Source organism: Mandrillus leucophaeus, unplaced genomic scaffold (assembly GCF_000951045.1).
Source record: "Mandrillus leucophaeus isolate KB7577 unplaced genomic scaffold, Mleu.le_1.0 Scaffold216, whole genome shotgun sequence".
Classification (NCBI taxonomy): domain Eukaryota; kingdom Metazoa; phylum Chordata; class Mammalia; order Primates; family Cercopithecidae; genus Mandrillus; species Mandrillus leucophaeus.
This window is the reverse complement of record NW_012102210.1, coordinates 3,981,213-4,006,709: the sequence shown is the minus strand read 5'-3', so window position 1 is coordinate 4,006,709 and position 25,497 is coordinate 3,981,213. Positions and strand designations below refer to the sequence as shown.

General features: G+C 49.6%; 4 protein-coding genes across 13 annotated transcripts in view; 3 read left to right on the top strand and 1 right to left on the bottom strand.

Annotated features, from left to right (window-relative positions):
• Window positions 1-16,290, top strand: part of LOXL3 (lysyl oxidase-like 3) — a 25,695-nt gene extending 9,405 nt beyond the window's left edge. For 2 of the 4 annotated variants that reach the window (XM_011980743.1, XM_011980744.1), the window contains 9 exons: window positions 12,879-13,059; window positions 13,200-13,354; window positions 13,597-13,764; window positions 13,898-14,060; window positions 14,636-14,879; window positions 14,986-15,101; window positions 15,181-15,317; window positions 15,424-15,535; window positions 15,738-16,290. In XM_011980743.1, coding sequence (XP_011836133.1) covers window positions 12,879-13,059; window positions 13,200-13,354; window positions 13,597-13,764; window positions 13,898-14,060; window positions 14,636-14,879; window positions 14,986-15,101; window positions 15,181-15,317; window positions 15,424-15,535; window positions 15,738-15,811 — 1,350 coding nt within the window. In that variant the 3' untranslated portion in view covers window positions 15,812-16,290. Of the gene's footprint in view, window positions 1-12,426; window positions 12,647-12,878; window positions 13,060-13,199; window positions 13,355-13,596; window positions 13,765-13,897; window positions 14,061-14,635; window positions 14,880-14,985; window positions 15,102-15,180; window positions 15,318-15,423; window positions 15,536-15,737 lie in introns of all 4 variants that reach the window. The other 2 variants (XM_011980741.1, XM_011980742.1) reach the window with 2 other exon arrangements.
• On the bottom strand, window positions 16,081-20,003 carry HTRA2 (HtrA serine peptidase 2). 3 transcript variants are annotated; one of them, XM_011980745.1, is made up of 8 exons: window positions 18,879-20,003; window positions 18,573-18,777; window positions 18,289-18,483; window positions 18,021-18,053; window positions 17,690-17,795; window positions 17,491-17,560; window positions 16,706-16,801; window positions 16,243-16,600 (listed from the first exon to the last, which is right to left on the bottom strand). In XM_011980745.1, the coding sequence occupies exons 1-8, from the start codon at window positions 19,382-19,384 to the stop codon at window positions 16,435-16,437; spliced, it is 1,377 nt and encodes a 458-aa protein (XP_011836135.1). In that variant the 5' UTR covers window positions 19,385-20,003; the 3' UTR covers window positions 16,243-16,434. The 3 variants fall into 3 exon arrangements, with proteins under 3 accessions (XP_011836136.1, XP_011836137.1, XP_011836135.1); XM_011980746.1 differs by lacking the exon at window positions 16,706-16,801 and having other exon boundaries at window positions 16,081-16,600; XM_011980747.1 differs by lacking the exons at window positions 16,706-16,801; window positions 18,289-18,483 and having other exon boundaries at window positions 16,101-16,600.
• AUP1 (ancient ubiquitous protein 1) lies at window positions 19,452-22,734 on the top strand. Of its 4 annotated transcripts, none has more exons than XR_001006168.1 (12): window positions 19,452-19,808; window positions 19,889-20,026; window positions 20,106-20,256; window positions 20,449-20,633; window positions 20,895-20,967; window positions 21,063-21,136; window positions 21,386-21,452; window positions 21,554-21,656; window positions 21,794-21,913; window positions 22,022-22,137; window positions 22,264-22,444; window positions 22,549-22,734. XR_001006168.1 is itself a non-coding variant. In XM_011980751.1 (12 exons), exons 1-12 carry the CDS (start codon window positions 19,759-19,761, stop codon window positions 22,583-22,585), a joined length of 1,233 nt encoding a protein of 410 aa, XP_011836141.1. In that variant the 5' UTR covers window positions 19,452-19,758; the 3' UTR covers window positions 22,586-22,734. The 4 variants fall into 4 exon arrangements, 3 of the variants coding, with proteins under 3 accessions (XP_011836141.1, XP_011836138.1, XP_011836140.1); XM_011980751.1 differs by having other exon boundaries at window positions 22,326-22,444; XM_011980748.1 differs by having other exon boundaries at window positions 19,494-19,808; window positions 20,106-20,633; window positions 22,326-22,444.
• A 313-nt stretch (window positions 22,735-23,047) lies between these two features.
• DQX1 (DEAQ box RNA-dependent ATPase 1) overlaps window positions 23,048-25,497 on the top strand; it is an 8,343-nt gene continuing 5,893 nt past the window's right edge. Inside the window, exons 1-4 of one of the 2 annotated variants that reach the window (XM_011980737.1) lie at window positions 23,048-23,247; window positions 23,631-23,886; window positions 24,166-24,359; window positions 25,052-25,436. In XM_011980737.1, the coding sequence (XP_011836127.1) occupies window positions 23,650-23,886; window positions 24,166-24,359; window positions 25,052-25,436 (816 nt within the window). In that variant the 5' untranslated portion in view covers window positions 23,048-23,247; window positions 23,631-23,649. The remainder of the gene's footprint in view (window positions 23,248-23,630; window positions 23,887-24,165; window positions 24,360-25,051; window positions 25,437-25,497) is intronic. The other variant, XM_011980738.1, reaches the window with a different exon arrangement.

The window sequence follows — 25,497 nt, the reverse complement described above, 5'->3', positions numbered from 1 at the left end:
CAGGAGACACGGCGCCCCCTCTCTGCCCGGGCCGCCCCCGGGCGCGTGTGTGAGCGCTCGAGCCCTTGGACTCCTGGAAGTCCTGGAGTTTCCCAGAATCTCTTTTGGCGAGGCCCAACCTCTCCACCTGCGTTGGAGCCCTGGGGTCCAGTCCGGCTTCCAGGGAAACGCATCACCCTGGGAACTGTCTGTGCTTAGCGTCTCTCTTCCCTGGAGCATCTCCTTTGATCTTTTTGAGAAACTGCCATTGACAGCCAGACATTTATTTGGAAATCTTTACACGCTCTCTCTGTAATCTACTTTGCAAGTCAAAAATCCTCCCTTTCTTCAGTGGTTCCCTAGATCAGTATTGCTGAAAGGCCACTTGATGTCTGGATAGCTTTCCGCGGGCACACTACTGCAGATGGGGTCTGATGCGGCCAGCCGCTATAGAAATCCTCAACTCCGACAGAAGCATGCTCGGATTACACCGTCTTCCTACTGCGGCAGCTTCCCACTGCTTATACTGAACTTGTCATCACCTAAAACCAGTTCAGGTCTTCCCTATGCTTCCTACTGATAGAGCAGCCTTTTCCAACCCAGGTATAGGTGACGTTTACCCTATTACATTTGTTTTGATACAGAATTTAGAAGCCATAAAAAAGCCATGATGATCCCATGAGATTATCTTGAGTCCTGATGTGACTTTCCATCTGTCATCCCTCTCAGCCTCCTCTGCTGAACAGACATGGCAGCTTTGCCTTCTGGCTTCATCCAAATGGCTAAAAGTTGTTGTGAAAATGTTTAAAACCAAAGTCTAACTCTTCTTGCAAAATGTTCCTGCAGATTTTCATCAAGCTTCTAATCATCAGCTGTAAAATATGTTCCTTCCACCAACTGGGAAGAAACAGAACACTTCAATGATATAACCAACATTTCACCTGATCTATCTACATACTTCTTATCTGTAATGAAATCATGGGAGATTTTGTTAGTCTTTGATAAAAAATCCAGAAATGCTATATTCACAGTCATTCTCCAGCCTTCCAATTTAGTAACCCTGTCAAAAAAGAAAATCATAGTAGTTTGAGCCTATTTTTACTGAAATCCTTTTAGGTCTCTTAAGAATCACCTTATTTTTTCCTAAATGCTCACAAACTTCTAGTTAATAATTTATTCTAGAATATTACTTATGTGTAGATTGAGGAATTGAGGAATCCTTTTTCGCCTTTTTTTTCTTTTGAAAGTCAGGATATTATCCAGTCTCCAATCTTTTCTATACCTGCTCACACTTTCTTTGACTTGGCTCTGAGGCTCATCTGAAATGTCTTTCAGTACTGAGGATTTTCAGTACTTTATCTGGCTTGGACACTCAAACCACTTTAAAACAAACATGTGCTGTGCCTCTTTACTTTCATCTATCTTGGGGCTGCATTTCCTTCTCTGTGCTGCTTACCTTCCCTAATTTAAACCCCATGTTCTGAAAGATGCATAGCATTTAAATAGATATTTCCAGTGAAGAGGATAGCATGAACAAAGGTGTAGAGATCCATTCACCCAATATTTATTTACTGAGATCTTACTGTGTGCCAGGTACTGTTGTAGACGCTAGCCGTGGCTCATGCCTGTAATCCCAGCACTTTGGGAGGCCAAGGTGGAAGGATTATTTGAGCCCAGGAATTCGAGACCAGCCTGGGCAACATAGTGAGACCCTGTCTCTACAGATAATTTTTTAAAAATAAAATTAGCTGAACATGGTGGTGCGTACCTGTGGTTCTAGCTACTTGAGAGGCTGAGGCGGGAAGATTGCTTGAGCCCAGGAAGTCAAGGCTACAGTGAGCCGTGATTATGCCACTACACTGCAGCCTGGGTGGCAGAGCAAGACCCTGTCTCAAAAAATAAATTAACTAAGGCAGGGCGCATTGGCTCACACCTGTAATCCCAGCACTTTGGGAGGCTGAGGCAGGTAAATCACCTGAGGTCGGGAGTTCAAGACCAGCCTGACCAACACGGAGAAACCCCGTCTCTACTAAAAATATAAAATTAGCCGGGTATGGTGGCGCATGACTGTAATCCCAGCTACTCGGGAGGCTGAGGCAGGAGAATCGCTTGAACCCAGGAGGCGGAGGTTGCAGTGAGCTGAGATTGCACCAGCCTGGGCAACAAGAGTGAAACTCCATCTCAAATAAAAATAAAATAAAGTAAGTAAATAAATAAGTGGTCAAGGAAGGCCTCTTGGAGAAGGCATCATTTGAAAAAAGATTTAAAGGAGGTGAGGGCACAAGCTATGCAGACCTCTAGTAAACATTTCCAGGAAGAAGGATCAAAAATGAAAATATTCTGGGGTGTGTATGCCTGTATATGTATGTGTGTGTGTGTGTGTGTGTGTGTGTGTGTGTGTGTGTGTAGTGGGTGATGAGATAAGGCATTCTTGTCCTTCTCCTGGAGGCCACTGTGGCTGGAGCTGAGTGAAAAAGAGGAAAATGGTAGGACATGCAGTGTAGGTGGTGATCAGAAAAGAATGGGGAGTCAGATCCTGTGGGCCATCTGGGGGAGGCTGGCTTTTGTTCTGTGGGAGATAAGGAACCACTGGAGGGTTTGGAGCAGGGTTGTGACATTGGGCTTCCATTTTTTTTCAGTACTACTTTCACTGCTTTATTAGGAATAGACTGTAAGGGATGCAGTAGAAGCAAGAAGTCAGGTGGCTAGTTATGGGGTTATCGTCTTCTGAAAGCCACGTAAAGAAAGTGAAAGATGATGATGACCAGCGAAAGTGGTGAAAAATGATCAAGTTTTATAGATAGTTGTGATGTGAGAGAGAGGAGTTAAGGCTCTCCAGGTTTTTGGCCCCAGCTAAGTATGGAATTGGCCTCACCTGACAAGCAAAATAGTGGATGGAGCATGTTTTGTTGGGAGATGGGCTTGGGGGTGGAGGGTAGGAACTTGGTTTTAGACCTTTTAAATTTAAGATTCTTTAAGACATTGAAGTGGTGAGACTAAGTTAGGCAATTTAATATAGGACTCGGAGTTCAGTTGAGTGAAACATATAAAGTCCTGAAACTGGACAACATACCAAGGAAGTGAATGTAAATTTAAAAGACAGAGAGAAAGAGGCCCAGAGACTGAACCTTGGGGAGACTAAATGTTTAAAAGTCAGAAGATAAGATGAAATGCAAACAGTGAGGTGAGGTAGGAAGAAAACCAGTGGAGTGTAGTGGCCTGGGAGCCAAGTAAAGTGCTTCAAAGAGGAGAGAGTGACCAGCTGAGTCAGTGCTGCCCAGACCTAAAAACATGAGGACTGAGAAACAAATGCTGGATTTAGCAACAGGGAAGTCACTGTTGTCCCCAACAGAGATGATAATGAATGGCTTATATTTGGAAAACAGTAAGTTAGCAAGAGTAGGTTTATACTGAGAAATAGTGGGAGATCTAGATAAAGGGAGGCCAGAAAATGGAATGCTTTAGGTGCCAAATTGGAGAGCTTGGCCTTTGCCTTATAGAAAAATTACAAATAAAAGTATTTGTATGGGACAAGAATAAAGCCAGTGTTTTTGAAAGTTTGCCTGATAGTAGTAGATGAGGAGAGGAGGGTCTGGATGCAGTAAAACCAGTCAGGAGTTTGTTCTAAAATTGAAGCTAATCAGGAGGGTAACAACAAAGATGGAGGAAAATGAATAGATGTAGGATGACTGATAGAACATAGAGAATGAGAGAAGAGACACCTAAAATGATTCTGACACTGCCTGAGAGAAGGATGGTACCAGCAGCCATCTCTGGGCTTCAGGTTAATATGAATTAGCTTTAGAGATGGGCCGTCTTTAGAAAGTTTGAGACGCAGGAATTGTCCCCAGGTATGCAAAGCTGAAATAATTTTTAGAGATCAGGAATATTTGTGGGACATATCGGAATCTCATACTAAGTCTGGGATATAAAGCCTGGGGAAAGAGATACACTAAAGCGCAGAGGCCATTTTTCTTGGGGAAAGAGATTGCGGGAGTCCTGGGAGATTCTGTGATGGGGCTATGATCTAGATCCTTCACAGGTCAGGCCCAGCAGAGGGAGCATTCTCGCAGGTGATACAATTATGAAAGACAGGCAAGATAGTTGTGAACAACTCTCCCCTCCCTAGGGGGAAAAAAGATGGATCTGCTAGCTTTTAGAGGAAGTAAGATTTAGGGAATGAGAAAATCAAAACCTGATGTATTAAACATTTTTCAATTTGTTTTGGTAGTTCTACCCTAGAACATGTAAAAGTTGTAGAACTTTAGAATAAGAAAATAATGTACAGATAATTGAACTATTTACTGCTCTTTTACAGGTAATGAAATTGAGGCTCTAAGAGCTTCAGTGCTATTTAAGAAGTCACTCTTCTAGTTCATTTCAGCTTGACAGATGTTTATTGAACTCCTATTTGCCAAGTACTGTGCAAGGTGCTGAGAATACAAAGGTGAATAAATGACAAGAGAGGTTATTAGGCTGCACACCATAGAAGACCTTATGGTCCTTACAATAAAAGGATTGGGAAGCCATTGATGTTTGGGTTTTTTTGTTTTTTTGTTTTGAGAGGGAGTCTGGCTCTGTTGCCCAGGCTGGAGTACAGTGGCACAATCTCTGCTCACTGCAACCTCCGCCTCCCCAGGTTCAAGTGATTCTTCTGCATCAGCCTCCTGAGTGGCTAGGACTACAGGTGCCCACCACCACGCCCAGCTAATTTTTGTGTTTTTAGTAGAGACGAGGTTTCACCATGTTGGCCAGGCTGGTCTTGAACTCCTCACCTCAGTTGATTCGCCCACCTCGGCCTCCCAAAGTGCTGGAATTACAGGCGTGAGCCACCGCTCCCAGCCATTGAAGTGTTTTTTGTTTGTTTCTTTGTTTGTTTTTTGAGACGGAGTCTGTCTGTCACCCAGGCTGGAGTGCAGTGGCTTGATCTCGGCTCACTGCAAGCTCCGCCTCCCGGATTCACGCCGTTCTTCTGCCTCAGCCTTTGGAGTAGCTGTGACTACAGGCGCCCATGGCCACTCCCGGCTAATTTTTTGTATTTTTAACAGAGACAGGGTTTCACTGTGTTAGCCAGGATGAGCTCGATCCCCTGACCTCGTGATCACCCGCCTCGGCCTCCCAAAGTGCTAGGATTACAGGTGTGAGTCACTGTGCCTGGCCCATTGAAGTGTTTTAATGGGGAGGGCTGTGAGATGGCATGATCAGGTTTGTGACTCCAAAAGATCATTTTGAATCTATTTCTTTTTCTTTTTCTTTTCTTTTCTTTTCAGACAGAGCCTTGCTTTGTCACCCAGGCTGGAGTGTAGTGGTGCAATCTTGGCTCACTGCAACCTCCGCCTCCCGGGTTCAACAGTTCTCCTGCCTCAGCCTCTCGAGTAGTTGGAGTTACAGGCACGCACCACCGTACCCGGCTAATTTTTTTTTTTTTTTTTTTTTTTTTTGTATTTTTAGTAAAGATGGGGTTTCTCCATGTTGCCCAGGCTGGTCTTGAACTCCTGACCTCAAGTGTTCTGCCTGTCCTGGCCTCCCAAAGTGCTGGGATTACAGCTGTGAGCCACCATGCCCGGCCTTTGACTCTATTTCTGAGAATGGTTGGGAGAGGAGCAAGATATATGGATTGGAGAGATTTAGGAAGTAAAATTGACAGGACTTGGTTATTGATTGACTTTGGGATCCAAGAAAGGGAGAAGTCAGGATTAACCCCTAGGTTTCTGGAGTGGATTTTGCTGAGATAATTATCTTTCTTCTTTTTTTTTTTTTTTTTTTTTGACCTACATTACATTTTAGATTACTTTCAGATTTCTACCTAGAAACATCAAGAAGACAATGAAATAGATAAGATTACGGATACACTTTATATTGTGTGTATTAGATTATGGTGTGAATTAGACCATATAGAGGGCCCTATATGAAGTGAGAACAGAATGCCTAAGATAACAGCTCCACAAATTTTAATGACCAGATAGGGGAGGAGCCTGCAGAGAAGACCAAGAAAGAGCAACCAGAATTAGGAATAGGCGGCTCTGGGCACACTGCCTAGGAGTCAGCCCTGCTCCCTGGGGAGCCACTCCGGAAATTAAAAATATTTTAATAATAATAATAAGCAGAATTAGAAATAAAACCAGGATATTGTAGTGTTATAGCAGCCAAAGAAAGAGAGGACAGTCAGATGTTGCAGAGAGGTCAGTAAGATAAAGACTGAAAAATGTCTGCTGGATTTAACAAAATAGAAGTTTGCAGAGTGATAGGTAGGGAAAACCAGAGGAAGTGGGTTAAAGAATGAGTGAGAGGAGGCTGGGCGTGGTGGCTCACACCTGTAATCCCAGCACTTTGGGAGGCCAAGGCAGGTGGATCACTTGAGGTCAGGAGTTTGAGACCACCCTGGCCAACATGGTGAAACTCCGTCTCTACTAAAAATACAAAAATTAGCTGGATGTGGTGGTGCATGCCTGTAATCCCAGGTACCTGGGAGGCTAAGGCAAGAGAATTGCTGAGCCCAGGAGGCGGAGGTTGCAGTAAGCCAAGACTGCACCACTGCACTCCAGCCTGAGTGACAGATCAAGACTTTGTCTAAAAAAAAAAAAAATACTGCTACATGGACATCCATCATTCCGGCATCTCTGCCATAACATCTGAGTATCCACCCTGGGTAGCTGGGTGAGACTCTGTATCAAAAAAAAAAAAAAAAAAACGGTGCGAAGAGAGGATATAAAGATGGTAAATATGGACAGCTCCTGAAAAATGTTACTATGAAGGGGAGGAGAGATGAGTAGAGGGTGTGTATGTGTGTGTGTATATATGTGTCTGTGTGTGTGTAGGAGTGATTTGAATGTTTAAAAGGATTCAGTTGAGAAAAAGAAATTGTGTGCAGGACAGAAATTGTAAGAGATGGAATTTAGAAACATTTAGGGACAGTAGACTTAGAGAAGAAAGATAGTTGAAAGGAATGAGAAGAGGATATGCAAATATAGACAGGTTTTTGTTTTGGGTTTTTTTCTGTTTGTTTGATTCTTTGTTTTTGAGATATAGTCTCTCTGTGTTGACCAGGCCGGAGTGCAATGGCACCATCATGGCTCACTGCAACCTCGACCTCCTGGGCTCAAGCAGTCCTCCCATCTCAGCCTCATGAGTAGCTGGAACTAAAGGCTCGAGCCACCACATCTGGCTAATTTTTAAATTTTTTGTAGAGACGAGGTCTCACTGTGTTGCCCAGGCTGGTCTCAAATTTCTGGGCTCAAGCAGTCCTCCTGTCTCAGCCTCCCAAAGTGCTGGGATTACAGGCGTAAGTCACTGCCCCTGGCCTATACATAGGTTTTTATGTTTTATGGTTGAAGGAATGAACAAATGGTAGGTGGAAACAAACATATCTGTGAGTGAAGAAATTTAAATCAAGACAAATAACAGCACTGGTCCTCAATAAGACAAAGTCCTTAACATAACTTATATATAATTTTATATATAAAATATTTATAAGATAAAAGGGTCTAAACTCTTTTATATAAATATGAAATAAGATTACATATATGTGCGGGTATATATATATAAATAATACAAAGACCTTATGATATAATGTCCTTAAATAATTTAGAGAAGAGGTACTTCTAAATTTCTAGACAATACCAAAATGTTTGAGTACTACTCTGGAGATCAAGGTGATCTCTCCAGGTTGATTGGTAAAGAGGCCAAGTGTATTTCATTTTGCACATTTTAGACATGTTTAAGAAAAATACATTTGGAGAAAAAATTTCACACCATATTTATAAGATGAAAGAGTCTAACTACTAGTAATGTCTCAGTAAAGGGACCTGAAAGTTGTATATTCTTTGCCAAGAATGTCCAACATTTTGGACACTTTGACAAAGAGACCAACTAAGTAGATCCTCAGGAAGAAGCTGAGGCAGGAAATATCAAACAGCTTCTGACTGGTTTAAAATATATACATATATTTAAATCCCAAGGTGTCTTCACACATTAAACAGTCATCCCTCCGTACCCATGGGGGATTGGTTCCAGAACCTCCCAAGGATACCATAATTCAAAGATGCTCAAGTCCCTGATATAAAATGCTATAGTATTTACATATAACCTATGCACATCCTCTGTATGCTTTAAATCATCTCTAGATTACTTATAATACCGAACATAATGTAAATGCTACATAAGTAGTTGTTATATTTTATTGCTTAGGGAATAATGACAAGAAAAAAAGTTGGTACGTGTTCAGTACAGATGCAGGTTGAATCCACAGATGCAGAGCCCATGGATATGGAAGGCCAGCTGTACTGTGTTGAAATATGACTCCTCAAGAGAAACAGCAGAGCAGGAACATGTTCAAAGAAAGGACAACTAAGGCTGGGCTCAGTGGTTCATGCCTGTTATCCAAGCAATTTGGGAGGCCGAGGCAGGAGGATAGCTTGGGCTCAGAAATTTGAGATGAGACCAGCCTGGACAACATAGTGAGACCCTGCTTCTACAAGAAAAAAAAAATAATAATCAAAAATATTAGCCAGTCATGATGGTGTATGCCTGTGGTCCCAGCTATTCAGAAGGCTAAGGTGGGAGAATCACTTGAGCCTAGGAGGTCAAGGCTGCAGTAAGCCATGGTTGCACCATGGCACTGCAGCCTGGGTGACAGAGTGACCCTGTCTCAAAAAAAAAAAAAAAGGAAAAATGATTTATTTCCCTGGAAGTTAGGGAGATGAGCTCAGTTTGTGAATGACCACAGCATATGGGATTGGAACTTCAGCAGGAAGGGCGGTGTCATTGTGAGGAGCCTGGCCTGTGTTCCCCAGTCAAACCAAGTTAACGCCCTTGGATATTCAGCCTTCGTTCTTGGTCCTGGCCCAGCAGCCTCAGGCATGGACAGTGTCAGAATTCTTTCTCAAAGAGAGCATCCAGGAAAAAAAGACCCGGTAGCCTCCCTAGGCCTGACTCAGGCTGGTTCTCCCTCCTAGCCTGCTCAGTCTGGCAATCCTAACAATCCTAACAATGCTCCCCTTAGCCCTCCACTGAGGTTTAGCACTAACATCTGGACCCAGGAGTCCTTACTTGCCATCTGCCCTATCTAATTTCTGAGGGTGGTAGCATGGGGACACCATCCTCATGGTGTCCACGGCCTTCATTTCTGCTCACCCACCTGGTCATGTGCTGATGAGGCCAAGCAACCATGAAACCTCGGGTCTCGGCCAGGCACAGTGACTCACAGCTGTAATCCCAGCACTTCCGGAGGCTAAGATGGGCGGATCACAAGGTCAGGAGTTTGAGACCAGCCTGGCCAAGATAGTGAAACCCCATCTCTACTAAAAATACAAAAAAAAAAAAAAAAAGAAAGAAAGCAAGCTCGGGTCTCAGGAGTGTCTTGTCTGCTGTTATAATGTCGTGCCACCAGGAAGCCTTCTGACTGCTAGAAGAGAAATCTTGCCCCTGGTCCTAGTTGCACCAGCCTTTTCCACTTGGTTCTACACTGACCCTGACTACTATTGTCTTATCCTCACAGAAAGTTGAGGAAGCGAGCGGCCAAGGTCTCAGCCCGACACCCCAAGTCCCTTGGAAGGTAATAGGGCAAGAGCCCTGGGACCTCCTGCTCACCCCGTGGCCCCAGGAGGTGGATGGATGGATGGCAGCCTATCCATATCCATCCCAGAACCCAAACTGATGGATTAGGGATGTGAGGAAAATGGCTTTTCCTGTGGGGAGGTGAAGGGAGCAGGCATGGGGTTGGGCAAGCTTTGATCTTAGGGAACACAAGGAGGAAGTAATGTAGGAGCAGCTGAGAAGCCTGCCATCTGTACATGTCCCCCAAATAGCTTGTACTCCAACCTCAGCCACCTTCATTCCTCCTCCTTCCTGCCCCCTCCATCACTTCACTTAGTTCACCCACATTCCCATTCTCTCCCTTCTCCACCTTTCTTCTTCCCTCCTCCCCCTCCCAACTCTGCCACGTCGATTGACATCGCTAGATTTCCCATTACTGTTGCTGAATCCAGAGAGCAGCATGAGTTCCTGAAATGCAGTTTAGTGGTATTCGGCAGACGGTGGATGTGGAAAATCTGGCCGTCCTTCACTTTTCCTGTCCCCATGCTGCCCACGAAGGGTCTTTCCCAGAAACAGAAAAATAACCCTCTACCTTTCCTGTGCCACATACGTAACCACTACCTCTACCAACTTCCTTCTCCTTTTTGCAGACCAATCACCAAGCTTAAAGTCAAACCCAAACCCCGAGTGGGCAGGGGGCCAACCAAGAGGTAAATAAAATTCAGGTTGGGTGGAAAGGAGAGGGAGCACGAAGTTACCCGGCTGTGGCCAGGGAGGGAGGGGGTCCAGGAGGCCTGTGTGGCTGAAAGAGCTGACCAAGAAGAGGAGCAGCAGCAGCTCTTAGAAATCACTTTCCAGGGCTTTAACCAAAGTGTTACGCAAGACTGGTCCTTACCTTGGTCTCAGGAATGATGCTCGTCCCAGGATTTGTTGGTTTTTTCACTCACTGACTACCTCGTTCCACATGCTTACTTATCTTCCCCTGGTGAGTTCCAGGAGACAACCTGGTGCTTTTCTCTTTCAGACGCCATACTTGCCTCTCCTGTAAGAGGCTACATTTGCCTAAGGGATCAGTGTTCCCAAATCAAATGTTTTATTTGATTAGTTGTTGAAAATAAGTGCTACCAGCTTACTCAAGATGGAGTGAAACTCAGGGTCCCCTTTGGAACCTTTACCAGGAATGTGGACAGATTGACAGCCCCTGCCTCTCTGGCTCATTTTCCACAATTAGGCTCCCAGTTCCCTAATCTTCCTCCTGGGCTCCTTTAGAACTTGAAGTGGGAAGCTTCCAACCCCTGTGATTACATCTAACTTGTCTTCAAAAGGCAGTTTGCACATTAAAAGTCTCCCTGATAACTTCAACAGGGACTGAAGTATTGATAATTCATCCCTTTCTCCTCTCCTGTTCTCAACAAGTTCTAGTCTCACCCAGTGATCCCCTCATAGCCCTCATTCCCCAGGTTCTCTGGTGGTTTCAAAGGATCCCAGAAATTTGGGGATGTTCTTGTAGTGCCCTTCTAGCTTACGGTCACCTTTGCCCAACATGGCCACACTCTAGCCTTCCCTGACCCCCACATTAAAGTACATACTGCCATTTTTATTTTGTTCATTGTAGACAACGGGGATGAGGATGTTTAGGAGATAGATGTCTTTTTCCTGTGATGGGCTCTTTTTTACTTTCAGCCAAACAGGACTCTGGGAGAGTGCCTGATCTCTAGATCTGCAGGATCCATTTATCCTGAGCTTCCAAAGGTGTTCTGTAAAGTCTCCAGGCTTCCTTTGTCTGTTTTGTGTATAAACTTTTCCTCCTCCTGTGTCTTCCTAGCCAGTGGCTTCAAGTCATCATACTCCATCCTTCCTCTGACATCAGGTGATAGGGCACATTACTGCAATAATGCATGACCACATCAGCCTCACAGACCCATTCCACTGACACCAGACCTCATCTTCTTCCCTTTTTCTGTGGGCTTGACCCAACTGTTTTGGGCAGAGTGTACTTCACTCAGGCACGTGCCTCACTGCAGCCTCTCATTCTATTGGTATCGATAAACAAGTCCCCCCATTCTCTCAAACATCTTGGCACCATTTCCAAGCTTTAGCATCTATAGTTCAGTCCCATTATCCTATTCAGATGGCTTTGGGACACTGTTATGTTGAAATTGCAGAAGCATGGACTGCCTTTTTAAAGACTTACACAGCACAGGTCCTGGGATGTCTCTGCCATTTTGTTGTTCACATCCACCTCCTTTCTCTGGTCATTTATTCCCTCAGACGTTGACCTGTCCTGCATTTATACATCTTCATTCTTGCATATGCCAGTCCTAGTTCTTCCTGCATCTACCTGCTGGTCTGTTCTTGCTGCATCTGCCCCTCCTAATCTGTCCTGCAGAGTCTCTGGCCTCTGCGGAGCCATGTAGATGGGAGACTTCCTTAGTCCTTTGCATCCTGACTTACTCAGTTATTCCAGTCTCAGCATCACAGAAGGACTTGCTCACCCTGGCTTTTCAGGCTTCCTGTGTCAGCCACTCCCTCCTGGCCATTTCTTCCAACTGGAAAGTCCTGGTTTCCCCTTCCCTGAGGCCTTAGCCTCAGCCTCCTTTAGGGCCAGCAGCCTGAAACCACTTGGAACAGTTTCTTCCAGGCAAGTCGAGACTAGCCATCCTTCCCTTAGGGTTGTTCTACTGCAGGAGGTCCCCAAGGGCCCTCCTGTCTGGGTAGTTGAGGCTCCCTCAGCCTGGAAACGCAGCAGTCCCCACGTATCTCCGGAGGGAAACACAGAAGGGGGAAGAAGAGGGGACAAATGGTCACAAAAGGGTGGGGGGCATGGTGGAGGCTTGAAGTGGGAGGATGGTTGTGGGGCCAAGAGGCAGGAGCATTGTTTTACCCTACTGCACCTCACTCCTGTCCCCCCAGGCTGCTGGCCCAGCGGCAGCAACACTCCTTTGGTCTGCATGGGGTGGCGTGCGTGGGCACGGAGGCCCACCTCTCCCTCTGTTCCCTGGAGTTCTATCGTGCCAATGACACCGCCAGGTGCCCTGGGGGGGGCCCTGCGGTGGTGAGCTGTGTGCCAGGCCCTCTCTACGCAGCATCCAGTGGCCAGAAGAAGCAACAACAGTCGAAGCCTCAGGGGGAGGTGTGTGAGACAGTGACTATGACCTTTCCCACCCCAGGTGGAGAACCCCTAGCCTGGCAACCCCTGATTAAGCACAGCCCTGACCTTTGAGGACAGAGAGGAGCCTTCCAGGGGGTGGGCCACAGACCTGATACCACCCACTCCCTCCCACCAAAGTCTCACTCATCTCCTAGGTGCCCTCTCCGTGCAGATGTTGCCATTTGCCTCTGTTGGGCACTTCTCTGTTCTGTAGGCCCGTGTCCGTCTAAAGGGCGGCGCCCACCCTGGAGAGGGCCGGGTAGAAGTCCTGAAGGCCAGCACATGGGGCACAGTCTGTGACCGCAAGTGGGACCTGCATGCAGCCAGCGTGGTGTGTCGGGAGCTGGGCTTCGGGAGTGCTCGAGAAGCTCTGAGTGGCGCTCGCATGGGGCAGGGTGAGGCGGCATGGAGGTGGGAGGGAGAGGGAAGGAGGTACATGCTCCTGGGGGGCACATTCCTTCGGAAGGCTAGGTGTCCCCTGGGCAGACAGTATATACTTAGTTACAACTTCCTGATCTTTGCCATCCGGTCCTAGGCATGGGTGCTATCCACCTGAGTGAAGTTCGCTGCTCTGGACAGGAGCTCTCCCTCTGGAAGTGCCCCCACAAGAACATCACAGCTGAGGATTGTTCGCATAGCCAGGATGCCGGGGTCCGGTGCAACCTACCTTATACTGGGGCGGAGACCAGGGTCAGTCATCCTCTCCACCTTGGTTGAGGTCTCTTTCATCCTATCCAGGCCTGGCCTCCAATCTACAGTCCAATGGCCCCCAGCCCGTGGACTGGCCCCTGCCATCCTGCAGCTCCCACCTGACCCATCACTTGCTAGCCCATTATGTGCCTCTGAGTCATGCTTCAGCTACATCTATGTTACAGACTCCCACTACCTCACCTCAAAGCTTCCTCCAGCGCTTCCATTCTGTGTCACTACAGATCCGACTCAGTGGGGGCCGCAGCCAACATGAGGGGCGAGTCGAGGTGCAAATAGGGGGACCTGGGCCCCTTCGCTGGGGCCTCATCTGTGGGGATGACTGGGGGACCCTGGAGGCCATGGTGGCCTGTAGGCAACTGGGTCTGGGCTACGCCAACCACGGCCTGCAGGTGAGTGGGAAGGAGAGGGGAGCCGAGAATGTTGTCTCAAAGCCTGTGTTTTGGGCAGAGGGCTGAGGAATGAGTCCCTTGGCCCAAGATGCTGGATCCTGGGCCTTACAGAAACATCTGCATATATCCCCAGGAGACCTGGTACTGGGACTCTGGGAATATAACAGAGGTGGTGATGAGTGGAGTGCGCTGCACGGGGACTGAGCTGTCCCTGGATCAGTGTGCCCATCATGGCACCCACACTACCTGCAAGAGGACAGGGACCCGCTTCACTGCTGGAGTCATCTGTTCTGAGAGTGAGTGAAGGAGGGGGTGATGCATGCCAGGGAAGGGAGGGTCTGGGCCACCCCTTTGCTGGGAACGGGGGCTGTAATCTGGAGGGGCACTTGTTCCCCATAAAAGAACCAGTTTCACCAGGCAGACGTGGTGGCTCACACCTGTAATCCCAGCACTTTAGGAAGCCAAGGCAGATGGATCACGAGGTCAGGAGTTCAAGACCAGCCTGGCCAACATGGTGAAACCCTGTCTCTACTAAAACTACAAAAATTAGCCAGGTGCGGTGGCAGGCGCCTGTCATCCCAGCTACTTGGGAGGCTGAGGCAGGAGAATCACTTGAACCCGGGCGGCAGAGGTTGCAGTGAGCCAAGATCACGCCACTGCACTCCATCCTGGGCGACAGAGTGAGACTCTTTCTCAAAAAAAAAAAAAAAAAAAAAAAAAAAAAACCACAACCAAAAAAAATAAAAAAAAAAAAAAAAAAAAAAAAAAACCACAACCAAAAAAACAGTCTCACACACTAGGGAGGGATGGAAGCACCCCTCTCTGTGAAGTCAGCAGTGACTTCTAACACCCTCTTCTTTTATCGGTGCAGCTGCATCGGATCTGCTGCTGCACTCAGCATTGGTGCAGGAAACCGCCTATATCGAAGACCGGCCCCTGCATATGTTGTACTGTGCTGCGGAAGAGAACTGCCTGGCCAGCTCAGCCCGCTCAGCCAACTGGCCCTATGGTCACCGGCGTCTACTCCGATTCTCCTCCCAGATCCACAACCTGGGACGAGCTGACTTCAGGCCCAAGGCTGGGCGCCACTCCTGGGTGTGGCACGAGTGCCATGGGTGAGAGGGTAGGGAGTCAAGTAGAAAGGCAAGGCCACGGGGATGGGGCAAACCTTCTGGGGGCAGAGAAGGAAACAGAAGTTCCCAAGTTCCCTTCTCCCCACAGGCATTACCACAGCATGGACATCTTCACTCACTATGATATCCTCACCCCCAATGGCACCAAGGTAGCTGAGGGCCACAAAGCTAGTTTCTGTCTCGAAGACACTGAGTGTCAGGAGGGTGAGTTGGGGCCTGAAGTGGACCACATGGTATCCATCACACAGCCTTTCCTTACACTGACATATGCCAATCCCTCCAGATGTCTCCAAGAGATATGAGTGTGCCAACTTTGGAGAGCAAGGCATCACCGTGGGTTGCTGGGATCTCTACCGGCATGACATTGACTGTCAGTGGATTGATATCACAGACGTGAAGCCAGGAAACTACATTCTCCAGGTACCTGGAGTCTGGGGCTTCCAGATGGGTGACTGGGGGGAGCGTTAAAGACACCTTTGAATTTGAGGATTGTTGCTGGGTTAAGTGACCTTTTTCTCACTCACAGGTTGTCATCAACCCAAATTTTGAAGTAGCAGAGAGTGACTTTACCAACAATGCAATGAAATGTAACTGCAAATATGATGGACATCGAATCTGGGTGCACAACTGCCACATTGGTATTTGATGGGAAGAGCAACCCAGGAAGATTAGGCGATGGGAGGGAAAGATGTTCATTCTCTTTTCTGTAACTTGTTTCTGCATCTTCCCACCCTCCTCTGGAGCTCTCAGTCCCTCCACTTGTACCCATCTTTCTCCACAGTGGGTCTGTCTTCCTCCCTCTGTGCAGAGCGCCTCCCAAATTGCCTGTCCACTCTGCAGGTGATGCCTTCAGTGAAGAGGCCAACAGGAGGTTTGAACGCTACCCTGGCCAGACCAGCAACCAGATTATCTAAGTGCCATCGCCCTCTGCAAACCACCACTGGCCCCTAATGGCAGGGGTCTGAGGCTGCCATTACCTCAGGAGCTTACCAAGAAACCCATGTCAGCAACCGCACTCATCAGACCATGTACTATGGATGTGGAACTGTCAAGCAGAAGTTCTCACCCTCCTTCAGAGGCCAGCTGTCAGTACCTGTAGCCAAGCATGGGAATCTTTTCTCCCAGGCCCAGCACCGAGCAGAACAGAGCAGAGCCCACCACACCACAAAGAGCAGCACCTGACTAACTGCCCACAACAAAAGATGGCAGCAGCTCATTTTCTTTAATAGGAGGTCAGGATGGTCAGCTCCAGTATCTCCCCTAACCTTAGGGGGATACAGCTTTACCTCTAGCCTTTTGGTGGGGGAAAAGATCCAGCCCTCCCACCTCATTTTTGACTATAATATGTTGCTAGGTATAATTTTATTTTATATAAAAAGTGTTTCTGTGATTCTTTAGAGCCCTGGAATCAGTGCTGGTGGTTTGAGGGACCTGCCCCCACTGGTTCATTTAACCCTCTGTCCCGGCGCCCTCAGAGCCTCAGCCAGGAAGGCAAGGAGGAAATCAGAGCAGGAGCCTCATACTCTTGGTGATCTATTCATTCTGTGACCTCAGGGGTCACATATAAGGTCAGTGTTTCTCGTCCCCGCCGGATCTGCACTGCCAGCTGGGATTGGGTTCGAACAGCTTCATAAACATCTTCAGCATTGTGTACCATCTGCCCCCCAATGGCCAAAATCACATCACCAGGCCGCAGACCAGCCCTACAGAGAAAAATGGACAGAGAGAAAAGAAGGAGTACAAAGCCTAGTTCAAGGATACATGCACACCTCACCCATCCCCATATCACACTGCAGCCTCTCCCTCACCGGTGTGCAGGGGAGCCCAGGATGACTTTATGGATGAGTACACCATGCTGAACATCGGGAAAGCTTGGTTCTCGAAGCTGTAGTTCAGCAAGGATGCTGAAAGTACACAGATCACCCTATTAGCCAAACCCAGGCATTCTCCCCATCCTGAGTTCCACCTCAAGTCTCTCATCAACACACTGGCAAATAGATGGACAGGACATGCGCTAGGTACTACAAAATACAACGGCAACTCACTTTCTGTCTTCTAGCAATAAAGTGCAACATGTACATAAAAGATGTACACCACATGAGGGCACCAAATGACAAACAGTATTAAATCAATAGCACTAATGTCATTCTAGAGTACTAAAAGAAGCTTTAAGGGGAAAAAACTTAAGCTGAGCCTAAAAGGATGGGTCCGATATTAACCATATAAAACAAGAACAGCATAAATAAAAAACATGGGAGTAGGAAATCAGGTTGGCTGAGTATTCATATAGGAAGGTATTACAGCCAGGTCTAGAAAGTTGATTTACAGACAGATGGAAAATGCCCTTAAATGCCAAGTTAATGGATTGAAGGCTTGAAATCAAAGCAGTAACAGGATGAAATCAGTCTGACAGGTGTACAAAGTGGAGTGGGATAAGAAAGTCAAGATGATGAAGGGAGACAGCTCTTGTGATTATTTCAAGTGTGACACAGTTCATTTTAGATAAAGACAGAAATGAGAACAAAGCTCAATAGAGGTGCCCACCTCTGATTACACTGGTCACATTACATGTCACTATCCCTAAAGCTCATACCTGGGACTCAGGGTCAGCATCATCACCCCAATGTAGCGCCGCTGGGACCCACTGATTCCAGAGGAGGAATCTGTGACAGAGGGACAAATAAGCCCCACCCAGCTACATCCTTCCTTCCCTGCCCTCTTCTCCCAATAGACCACCCTCCAGGAAGTCCCAATGAATGCCCCTCCCGTATTTCCCCATAAGCCAGGCTCACTCTTCTTTTCCCCACGATGCAGAAACTCTCGAAGGCGATCAGAAGGAATGGCAAAGGAGATTCCAGCTGTGACCTTCATGGTGTTCACTCCAATCACCTCTCCATCCTGCAGGGATACATCCCCCAGTTCCCTAGCCCAAACAAATAGTAGGGGATGGGGGCACCCGAACAAAAGTAGCAGCAAGTGTTGGGGAGATCCAGTTGGATGTTGAGAGATAGCCAACAAAGAACTGCTCAGAAACTTGACCAAACATCCTTGAATTAGGGAAAACCTACCCTTCCCACACAGACCTGGGGCTGGGATTCTTGGAAGGAAGGATGTCTCACTCACCAGGTTAACCAGGGGACCTCCAGAGTTCCCAAACTGCAGGACAAGGAGAAAACATGAAAGAGATCTGAGGATTCTAAGTCTGGGGGCATACCAGGATGTAGGTACTTTCTCCAAATTCTCTTCTTTCTCAGCCCATGAATGAGTGGCCACATTTTTGCAGCCTAAGCTCTGTATATAGGCTCATCCACCATATATCAGTTGGTGCTTGTACCACACAGCCTCTCCCCACTCCCCCATCATGTGTCATTTCTCTCCTATCAGGACGCACATCAATAGCTGCATCCGTCTGAATGTATTCCACATTGGTTTGGGGGAGTCCCAGGTCTCTGGCTGGACGCTGAGCAGAGCTAACAATGCCGGATGTGATCGTGTTCTGCAGTGCAAAGGGACTTCCCATGGCAACAACAAACTCCCCTTGCCGGACATCAGCTGAGCGTCCCAGAGGCAGCGTGGGGAGAGGCTCCTAAGGGAGAATGGGTATAAGAGACCTGTCATCTGGAGATGCGAGCAAACAAGCAGCTCCAACCAGACCTGGCCTACCCCAGCCCCCACCTTAGTCTGAATCCTCAGCGTTGCGATGTCTGCCACGGGATCCACAGCTGTGACCACGGCCTCATACGTGTCGCCGCTAAGCAGTCTCACACGGACTCTGCGCCGATCAGCCACCACATGGGCGTTGGTGACAATGAGCCCATCGGCAGCCACCACGAATCCTGAGCCGTTCGAGATAGGGACTTCACGGCCCAAGAAAGGGTGCCTGGAATGGAGGGAAAGCACGGATAAGAGGAGGCTCTGACCCCTCCTACCCGCCCGCCCTCCAGCCCGTGGCTTCAGTGCCTCCCGGTCTACCCCCATTACCGGTCCAGGATCTCGATATAGACCACGGCAGGTGCTGTCTTCTCCACCACATCTGCGATGAAGTTGTACTGACTCCGGGGAGAAGCGGGCGGCGGGCCAGGGACGGCGGCGAGGACGACCGGAGGACCCCGACCCCCGCCCCACAACAACAACAGCACTGCCCCCCCAGCGCCCAGTGCCACAGCCAGCCACGCGCGCGAACGGGTTCCAGAGTTCTCTGAGGCCTCCCAGGTCCTGGTATCTGGGGTCACCGCAGTCAGTTGTGCCCGGGGACCCGGGGTCCCAGACGTCAGACATGCTCGGGGTTCAGGGACCCCAACACACAACCGGGCCCAGAGACTGGGGGTCCCATAAGTCACTCGGGCCCGGGGGTCAGAAGTTCCTGACGTCAGCAGGGCCCGGAGGTCAGGGGTCAACCGGGGTCTCCTCCCCCAGCGAATGCCCCCCAAAGCCCGCCATGCCCGAAGGCTCCAGCCTGCACCCCGCCCCGCCCTCGGCGCAGCCATCAGCTCCGCCTCGGCTGCCTCCTCGCCCGCCCTACTCAGAGGCGGCACCCAGGACGCGAGCAGGCGGACAGTAGGACGCGGGGCACGCCGGTACCTGAAGTCCTCCAGAAGTGCACGTCGGGACCAGGATTCCGGGAGGCCGACTCCTCCCCGTCCCGCGAATGCCGGGAATTGTGGTCTCCGTGGGACGCGAGTTGTGAGACGGCCCAAGGGGCCGCAGGGTATGCTGGGACCGCTAGCCCTTCCGGCGCGCCTCAACACTTCGGGTCCTGTCACCCCGGGCGGATGCCCAAAGACTCCGCCTTCCCAGGAGCCCCTGCGGCCGGGCGCGAAGATGGCGGCGGCGACGGCTGGGCGCTCCTGAAGCAGCAGTTATGGAGCTTCCCTCAGGGCCGGGGCCGGAGCGGCTCTTTGACTCGCACCGGTAAGAGACCCGGCGGGAAGAGACCTACCCCTGCGTCCTCTCGGCCTTCGGCGCCCGACCACTTCGCCTCTCGCCCCCAGGCTCCCGGGTGACTGCTTCCTGCTGCTCGCGCTGCTGCTCTACGCGCCGGTCGGGTTCTGCCTCCTCGTCCTGCGCCTCTTTCTCGGGATTCACGTCTTCCTGGTCAGCTGCGCGCTGCCAGACAGCGTCCTTCGCAGGTTCCGACGCGGGCGTTTGGGGAGTGTCAAAGCTGGGCCTGGCCCGAGGCCACACAGTCACCACCGCCTGTGTCCCCAGGTTCGTAGTGCGGACCATGTGTGCGGTGCTGGGGCTCGTGGCCCGGCAGGAGGACTCCGGACTCCGGGATCACAGTGTCAGGGTCCTCATTTCCAACCACGTGACACCTTTCGACCACAACATAGTCAATTTGCTCACCACCTGTAGCACCGTGAGTGAGAGCGAGGCCGAGAGCGCCACGGGGCGGTTCCCTGGGGCCCAGCTGAAGGCCCCCCTGTCCCACTCGCGTTCCCCATGGAGGATACTGAGCCTTACCCCTAACCCCGATCCTCTACCCCACATGTCATTTTTTTTCATTTTCCTCAATTTTTTTCTTCTTGCTTTCTCTTCTCCTGGTTCCCAGCCTCTACTTAATAGTCCCCCCAGCTTTGTGTGCTGGTCTCGGGGCTTCATGGAGATGGATGGGCGGGGGGAGTTGGTGGAGTCACTCAAGAGATTCTGTGCTTCCACGAGGCTTCCCCCCACTCCTCTGCTGCTATTCCCTGAGGAAGAGGCCACCAATGGCCGGGAGGGGCTCCTGCGCTTCAGGTGGGTTTAGCACAGGTATCGGGTGCCAACTGGGTAGGTGGTCAAGCTTGTGGGCCCTTGAGTTTTTACAACCTTCTTCGGCCCTTAGCCCCCAACATCTCTAGTTCATTTCCTTTCTGTCCACTTTTAGTTCTTTCTCCTGAATGCCTTCTTTCTTCAATTGTGTGCTTGTAGAGTTTGACAGTTGCCTGTTTTAAGGCACCTATGATCTGCTGACTAGCCTGGCTGGATTCCCATCCTACTTTCTCCTTCCTCTTCTAGTTCCTGGCCATTTTCTATCCAAGATGTGGTACAGCCTCTTACCCTGCAAGTTCAGAGACCCCTGGTCTCTGTGGTGAGTGTGTGTTGAACAAGGAATCTCTGGGGCTTGGAGGGGAAGTTTCCCATCCCTGGCCCTGGCTTAGGCCTCACTTCATGCCCTCCCCTCAGACGGTGTCAGACGCCTCCTGGGTCTCAGAACTGCTGTGGTCACTTTTCGTCCCTTTCACGGTGTATCAAGTAAGGTATTATTAACTGCCCTCACATTTTGGTCGCTGGGGAGAGGCTCACCTCAAGGTCAAGGAATTAGTGGCCTCTGCCCTGTCCATTTGTAGATCTTTATATCAGAGTTCTACCACAGAAGCAACACAAAGTATTTACAGTATTTACTATTTTCCCACCCTCACCATGCAAAGAGGTACCAAAGCGGGGAATGGTGACAGCCTCTACCCTGGGTGCCCACAACATAGCCCTGGATTGTTTTTTTTTTGCAGGTGGCTTCGTCCTGTTCATCGCCAACTAGGGGAAGCGAATGAGGAGTTTGCGCTCCGTGTACAACAGGTGGTCGGGTGCACAGGCAGGGTGGAGGTGGGGTCCCTACTTGGGAGGAGAGGGAGGAAAGCTTGAGATCTTGACACTTCCAGTCTTCCAATTCTCCCTAGCTGGTGGCCAAGGAATTGGGCCAGACAGGGACACGGCTCACTCCAGCTGACAAAGCAGAACACATGAAGCGACAAAGACACCCCAGATTGCGCCCCCAGTCAGGTATGTGGTCTCTATACATTACAGCTTTGGAGTTTTTTGTTTTTCACCCTACTGTGATTCCTCCCCTTTTCCTGTGCTAGTTAGCCTCTCCTAGTTCTCTACTTACCAGAATTTCTTTTTTTTTCCTTTTTCCACAGCCCAGTCTTCTTTCCCTCCCTCCCCTGGTCCTTCTCCTGATGTGCAACTGGCAACTCTGGCTCAGAGAGTTAAGGAAGTTTTGCCCCATGTGCCATTGGGTGTCATCCAGAGAGACCTGGGTATGGGAAAGGGTGGCCCCACACCGGGAGATTGGACACAGGGAGGAAAAGTGGGTTGTGAAGGAAGAAAGTGAGCAAGGAGTGGACTCCCTTCTCTTTTCTCCTCAGCCAAGACTGGCTGTGTAGACTTGACTATCACTAATCTGCTTGAGGGAGCCGTAGCTTTCATGCCTGAAGACATCACCAAGGGAACTCAGTCCCTACCCACAGCCTCTGCCCCCAAGGTGAGACCCAGGAAATGGTCAGATCCAAGTCTTGCGGTGAGTTGGGGGCAGGCTACATACTCCCTTATCCCTGACCTTTCTTTTTTGATCCTGAGACCCTAGCATAGTGCCTCTCTTGCAAAGTAGGCATTCGATGCGTGTTTAATGATGATGACTCCGCAAGCCCTCTGACATTGTGATCACCTCAGTTCCCCAGCTCTGGCCCGGTGACCCCTCAGCCAACAGCCCTAACATTTGCCAAGTCTTCCTGGGCCCGGCAGGAGAGCCTGCAGGAGCGCAAGCAAGCACTATATGAATACGCAAGAAGGTGAGGGGGTTAGAGGGCAATGAATAGGTTGGGGCAAATTGGAGAATGGAATTATGGAGCTACTATGGCAAAGCCTGAATAATGTCTCTCCCTATGTCCCACAGGAGATTCACAGAGAGACGAGCCCAGGAGGCTGACTGAGCTCAAAGGAACAGGATGGCACCCAGAGCCGCAGGACGGAGACTGGGGGCAGCCCTCACCCAACTCACAACAGGCTGGATGGGTGGGTGGTAAAAGGGAAGGATGAGGCTCCCCCAATATCACATTAAATTCATGGTTTTCATTCAAGGTGTATGTTGTCTCTCTGGGTCTCAAAAGCCCTGTGAGTGGGTTCCTTATTCCTTGGCTTGGGGGGATGGGGGTGAGAGTCTTCTTGTACATTTGAAGGGGGTAGTCAGACTGCAACTGTCTAAAATCAACTCCTCATGCCAAGCAATGAGTGATAAATTAAGGAAGTGTAACTGAACTGAAGACCCAGCTTGGGTGATCAGCCCAGGTTTTGGACGAAGCTGCTGCAAAACTACAAGTCCCAGCATGCCTTTCACAAGCACACTACACATCATCTGTAAAATTCACACATGCTCAGTGTGGTGGCTGGAGCCTGTTTTCCATAGGTTCCTGACTAGGTTAAATAAGGTGGAGTAAATAGCCCCACCCCAAAAGCAGGCTTCAGGATTTGAAGTTTGAGCCTAGCCCTGAGGTAGAGCCGGAATTTACCTTTGTACTTACACGGTCAGGGTTGGTGGTGACTACGTGGGTCTGGAGCTGGCTGCCGTGCTGACACGTCCTAGAGCTGCAAGCAGGTTTGAATCCAGGATCACTTGGACTGCTGTTCCTCTCCCCACCCCCTATATTCTTTATCCTTTTCCCTTCAGGACTTTCCCACAGGTTACTAGGTCTCACATAATTTCTACTGCCCTTGAGGACCCCTGCCTAAGTAAGATTTCTACTACCTGCCGACAGTACTAGTATCAGGCAGGTTTCTACTACCTGACTATAGGGACTGTTGACTAACTCTCAGTAGCCCCTTATCAAAATACCTAGCACTGTTTCCTGGCAGGAAATGCTGGGAAGGGTGGGCCCCAGAGCATGATCAACTGAAGGTAGAGGTTAAGGATCAGGGCTGAGGTGGGAAGATGGTGTCAGTCACCAAATATGACCTTACTGACTGCTCTGCCTTCTGCAGGTCCTGCCAGAGAGCCACCATGGCCTCTCAGCCTCTCAGGCTGGCAGAAGAGTATGGCCCAAGTCCTGGGGAATCTGAACTGGCTGTGAACCCCTTTGATGGGCTTCCCTTCTCTTCCCGCTACTATGAGCTGTTGGAGCAGCGCCACACCTTGCCCATCTGGGCTGCTCGCTTTACCTTCTTGGAGCAGTTGGAGAGTAACCCCACTGGAGTGGTGCTGGTGTCTGGGGAGCCTGGTTCTGGCAAGAGCACCCAGGTGTGGTGGGAGTTGTAGGGGCAGGCTGATTCTGGGAGTGGACAAAGGGAGGAGCTAGGGAATTGGCCTTTCCCTGGGCACAGGGGGTACTGGACTTCGTGGGGTCATGAGGAAGGTGAACAAAGAGAGATGGGATGGGTTAGGCTGGCCCAGGAGGCTGGTGAAAGACCAGGGGACTCCCCAAATATAGAAAGATTAAAGTGGCCATAGTTCCCTGAGCACTTCTGACTGAAGTCCTACAACTTCCTCACTGGTTGTCCTTCCCTACTTCTATCCCAGATCCCTCAGTGGTGTGCAGAGTTTGTGCTGGCCAGAGGGTTCCAGAAAGGACAGGTTACTGTCACGCAGCCCTACCCTCTTGCAGCCCGGAGCCTGGCTCTGCGGGTTGCTGATGAGATGGACCTGACCCTGGGTCATGAAGTTGGATACAGCATCCCCCAGGAGGACTGCACAGGGCCCAACACCCTGCTCAGGTGGGGGCCTCTGCAGGCCTTACCCAAATCTAATTCCCCTCACTCCGTAGAAACAAACCCATTCCTCTGGCATCTCACCATACCCTCCCTCAGCCCAACTCACTCTTTTTTATTTTATTTATTTTGGAGACAGGGTCTCACTCTGTCACCCAGGCTGGAGTGCAGTGGTGCAATCACAACTCACTGCAGCCTCAACCTCCCGGGCTCAAGTGATCCTCCCACCTCAGCCTCCCAAGTAACTGGGATGACAGGCGCATACCACCACGCCTGGCTAATTTTTATATTTTTTGCCATGTTGCCCAGGCTGGTCTCAAACTCCTGGGCTCGAGTGATCCGCCCACCTCGGTCTCCCAAAGTATAGAGCATGAGCCACCGCGCCTGACTCCCACTCACTCTAAATTGTGTGTGGTACAATGGCTAAATTAAGCCCTTGAATCCCAGCCAGGGCCTCAGACATTCAGCCTAACTCTCATCAGAAAAATGTCACTTCCCAGTTGGAGTATACCTTGTGAACAAAGTGTTCTCAGTGGGGTTGTGGGGTCACAGTTATGGGTCCACAGGCTCAGGAAGTCACAGCATATTTTTCTGACCTTCAATATCAAAATCTACGTCCCTTGGGGAGAAGTTCCCCTGAGCTTGTGTGGCTGGTCAGTGTCCACACTGATTCCTCTGCCCACTACCAATGTCAACAGGTTCTGCTGGGACAGGCTGCTTCTGCAGGAGGTGGCCTCGACCCGGGGCACTGGAGTCTGGGGCGTGCTGGTACTAGATGAGGCTCAGGAGCGGTCGGTGGCATCAGATTCACTCCAGGGGCTACTGCAAGATGCCAGGCTGGAAAACCTTCCGGGGGACCTCAGAGTGGTTGTGGTTACTGACCCAGCCCTTGAACCTAAGCTCCGAGCTTTCTGGGGCAATCCTCCTATTGTGCATATACCCAGAGAGGCTGGTGAGAGACCTTCCCCCATCTACCGGGACACCATCCCCCCTGATCGAGTGGAAGCTGCCTGCCAAGCAGTGCTTGAGTTGTGTCGGAAGGAGGCTCCAGGAGATGTGCTAGTGTACCTGCCCAGTGAGGAGGTAAAAAAAAAAAAAAAAAAAAAAAAAAAAAGGAGGTACTCATCATCTTCTAGTCCTAGGG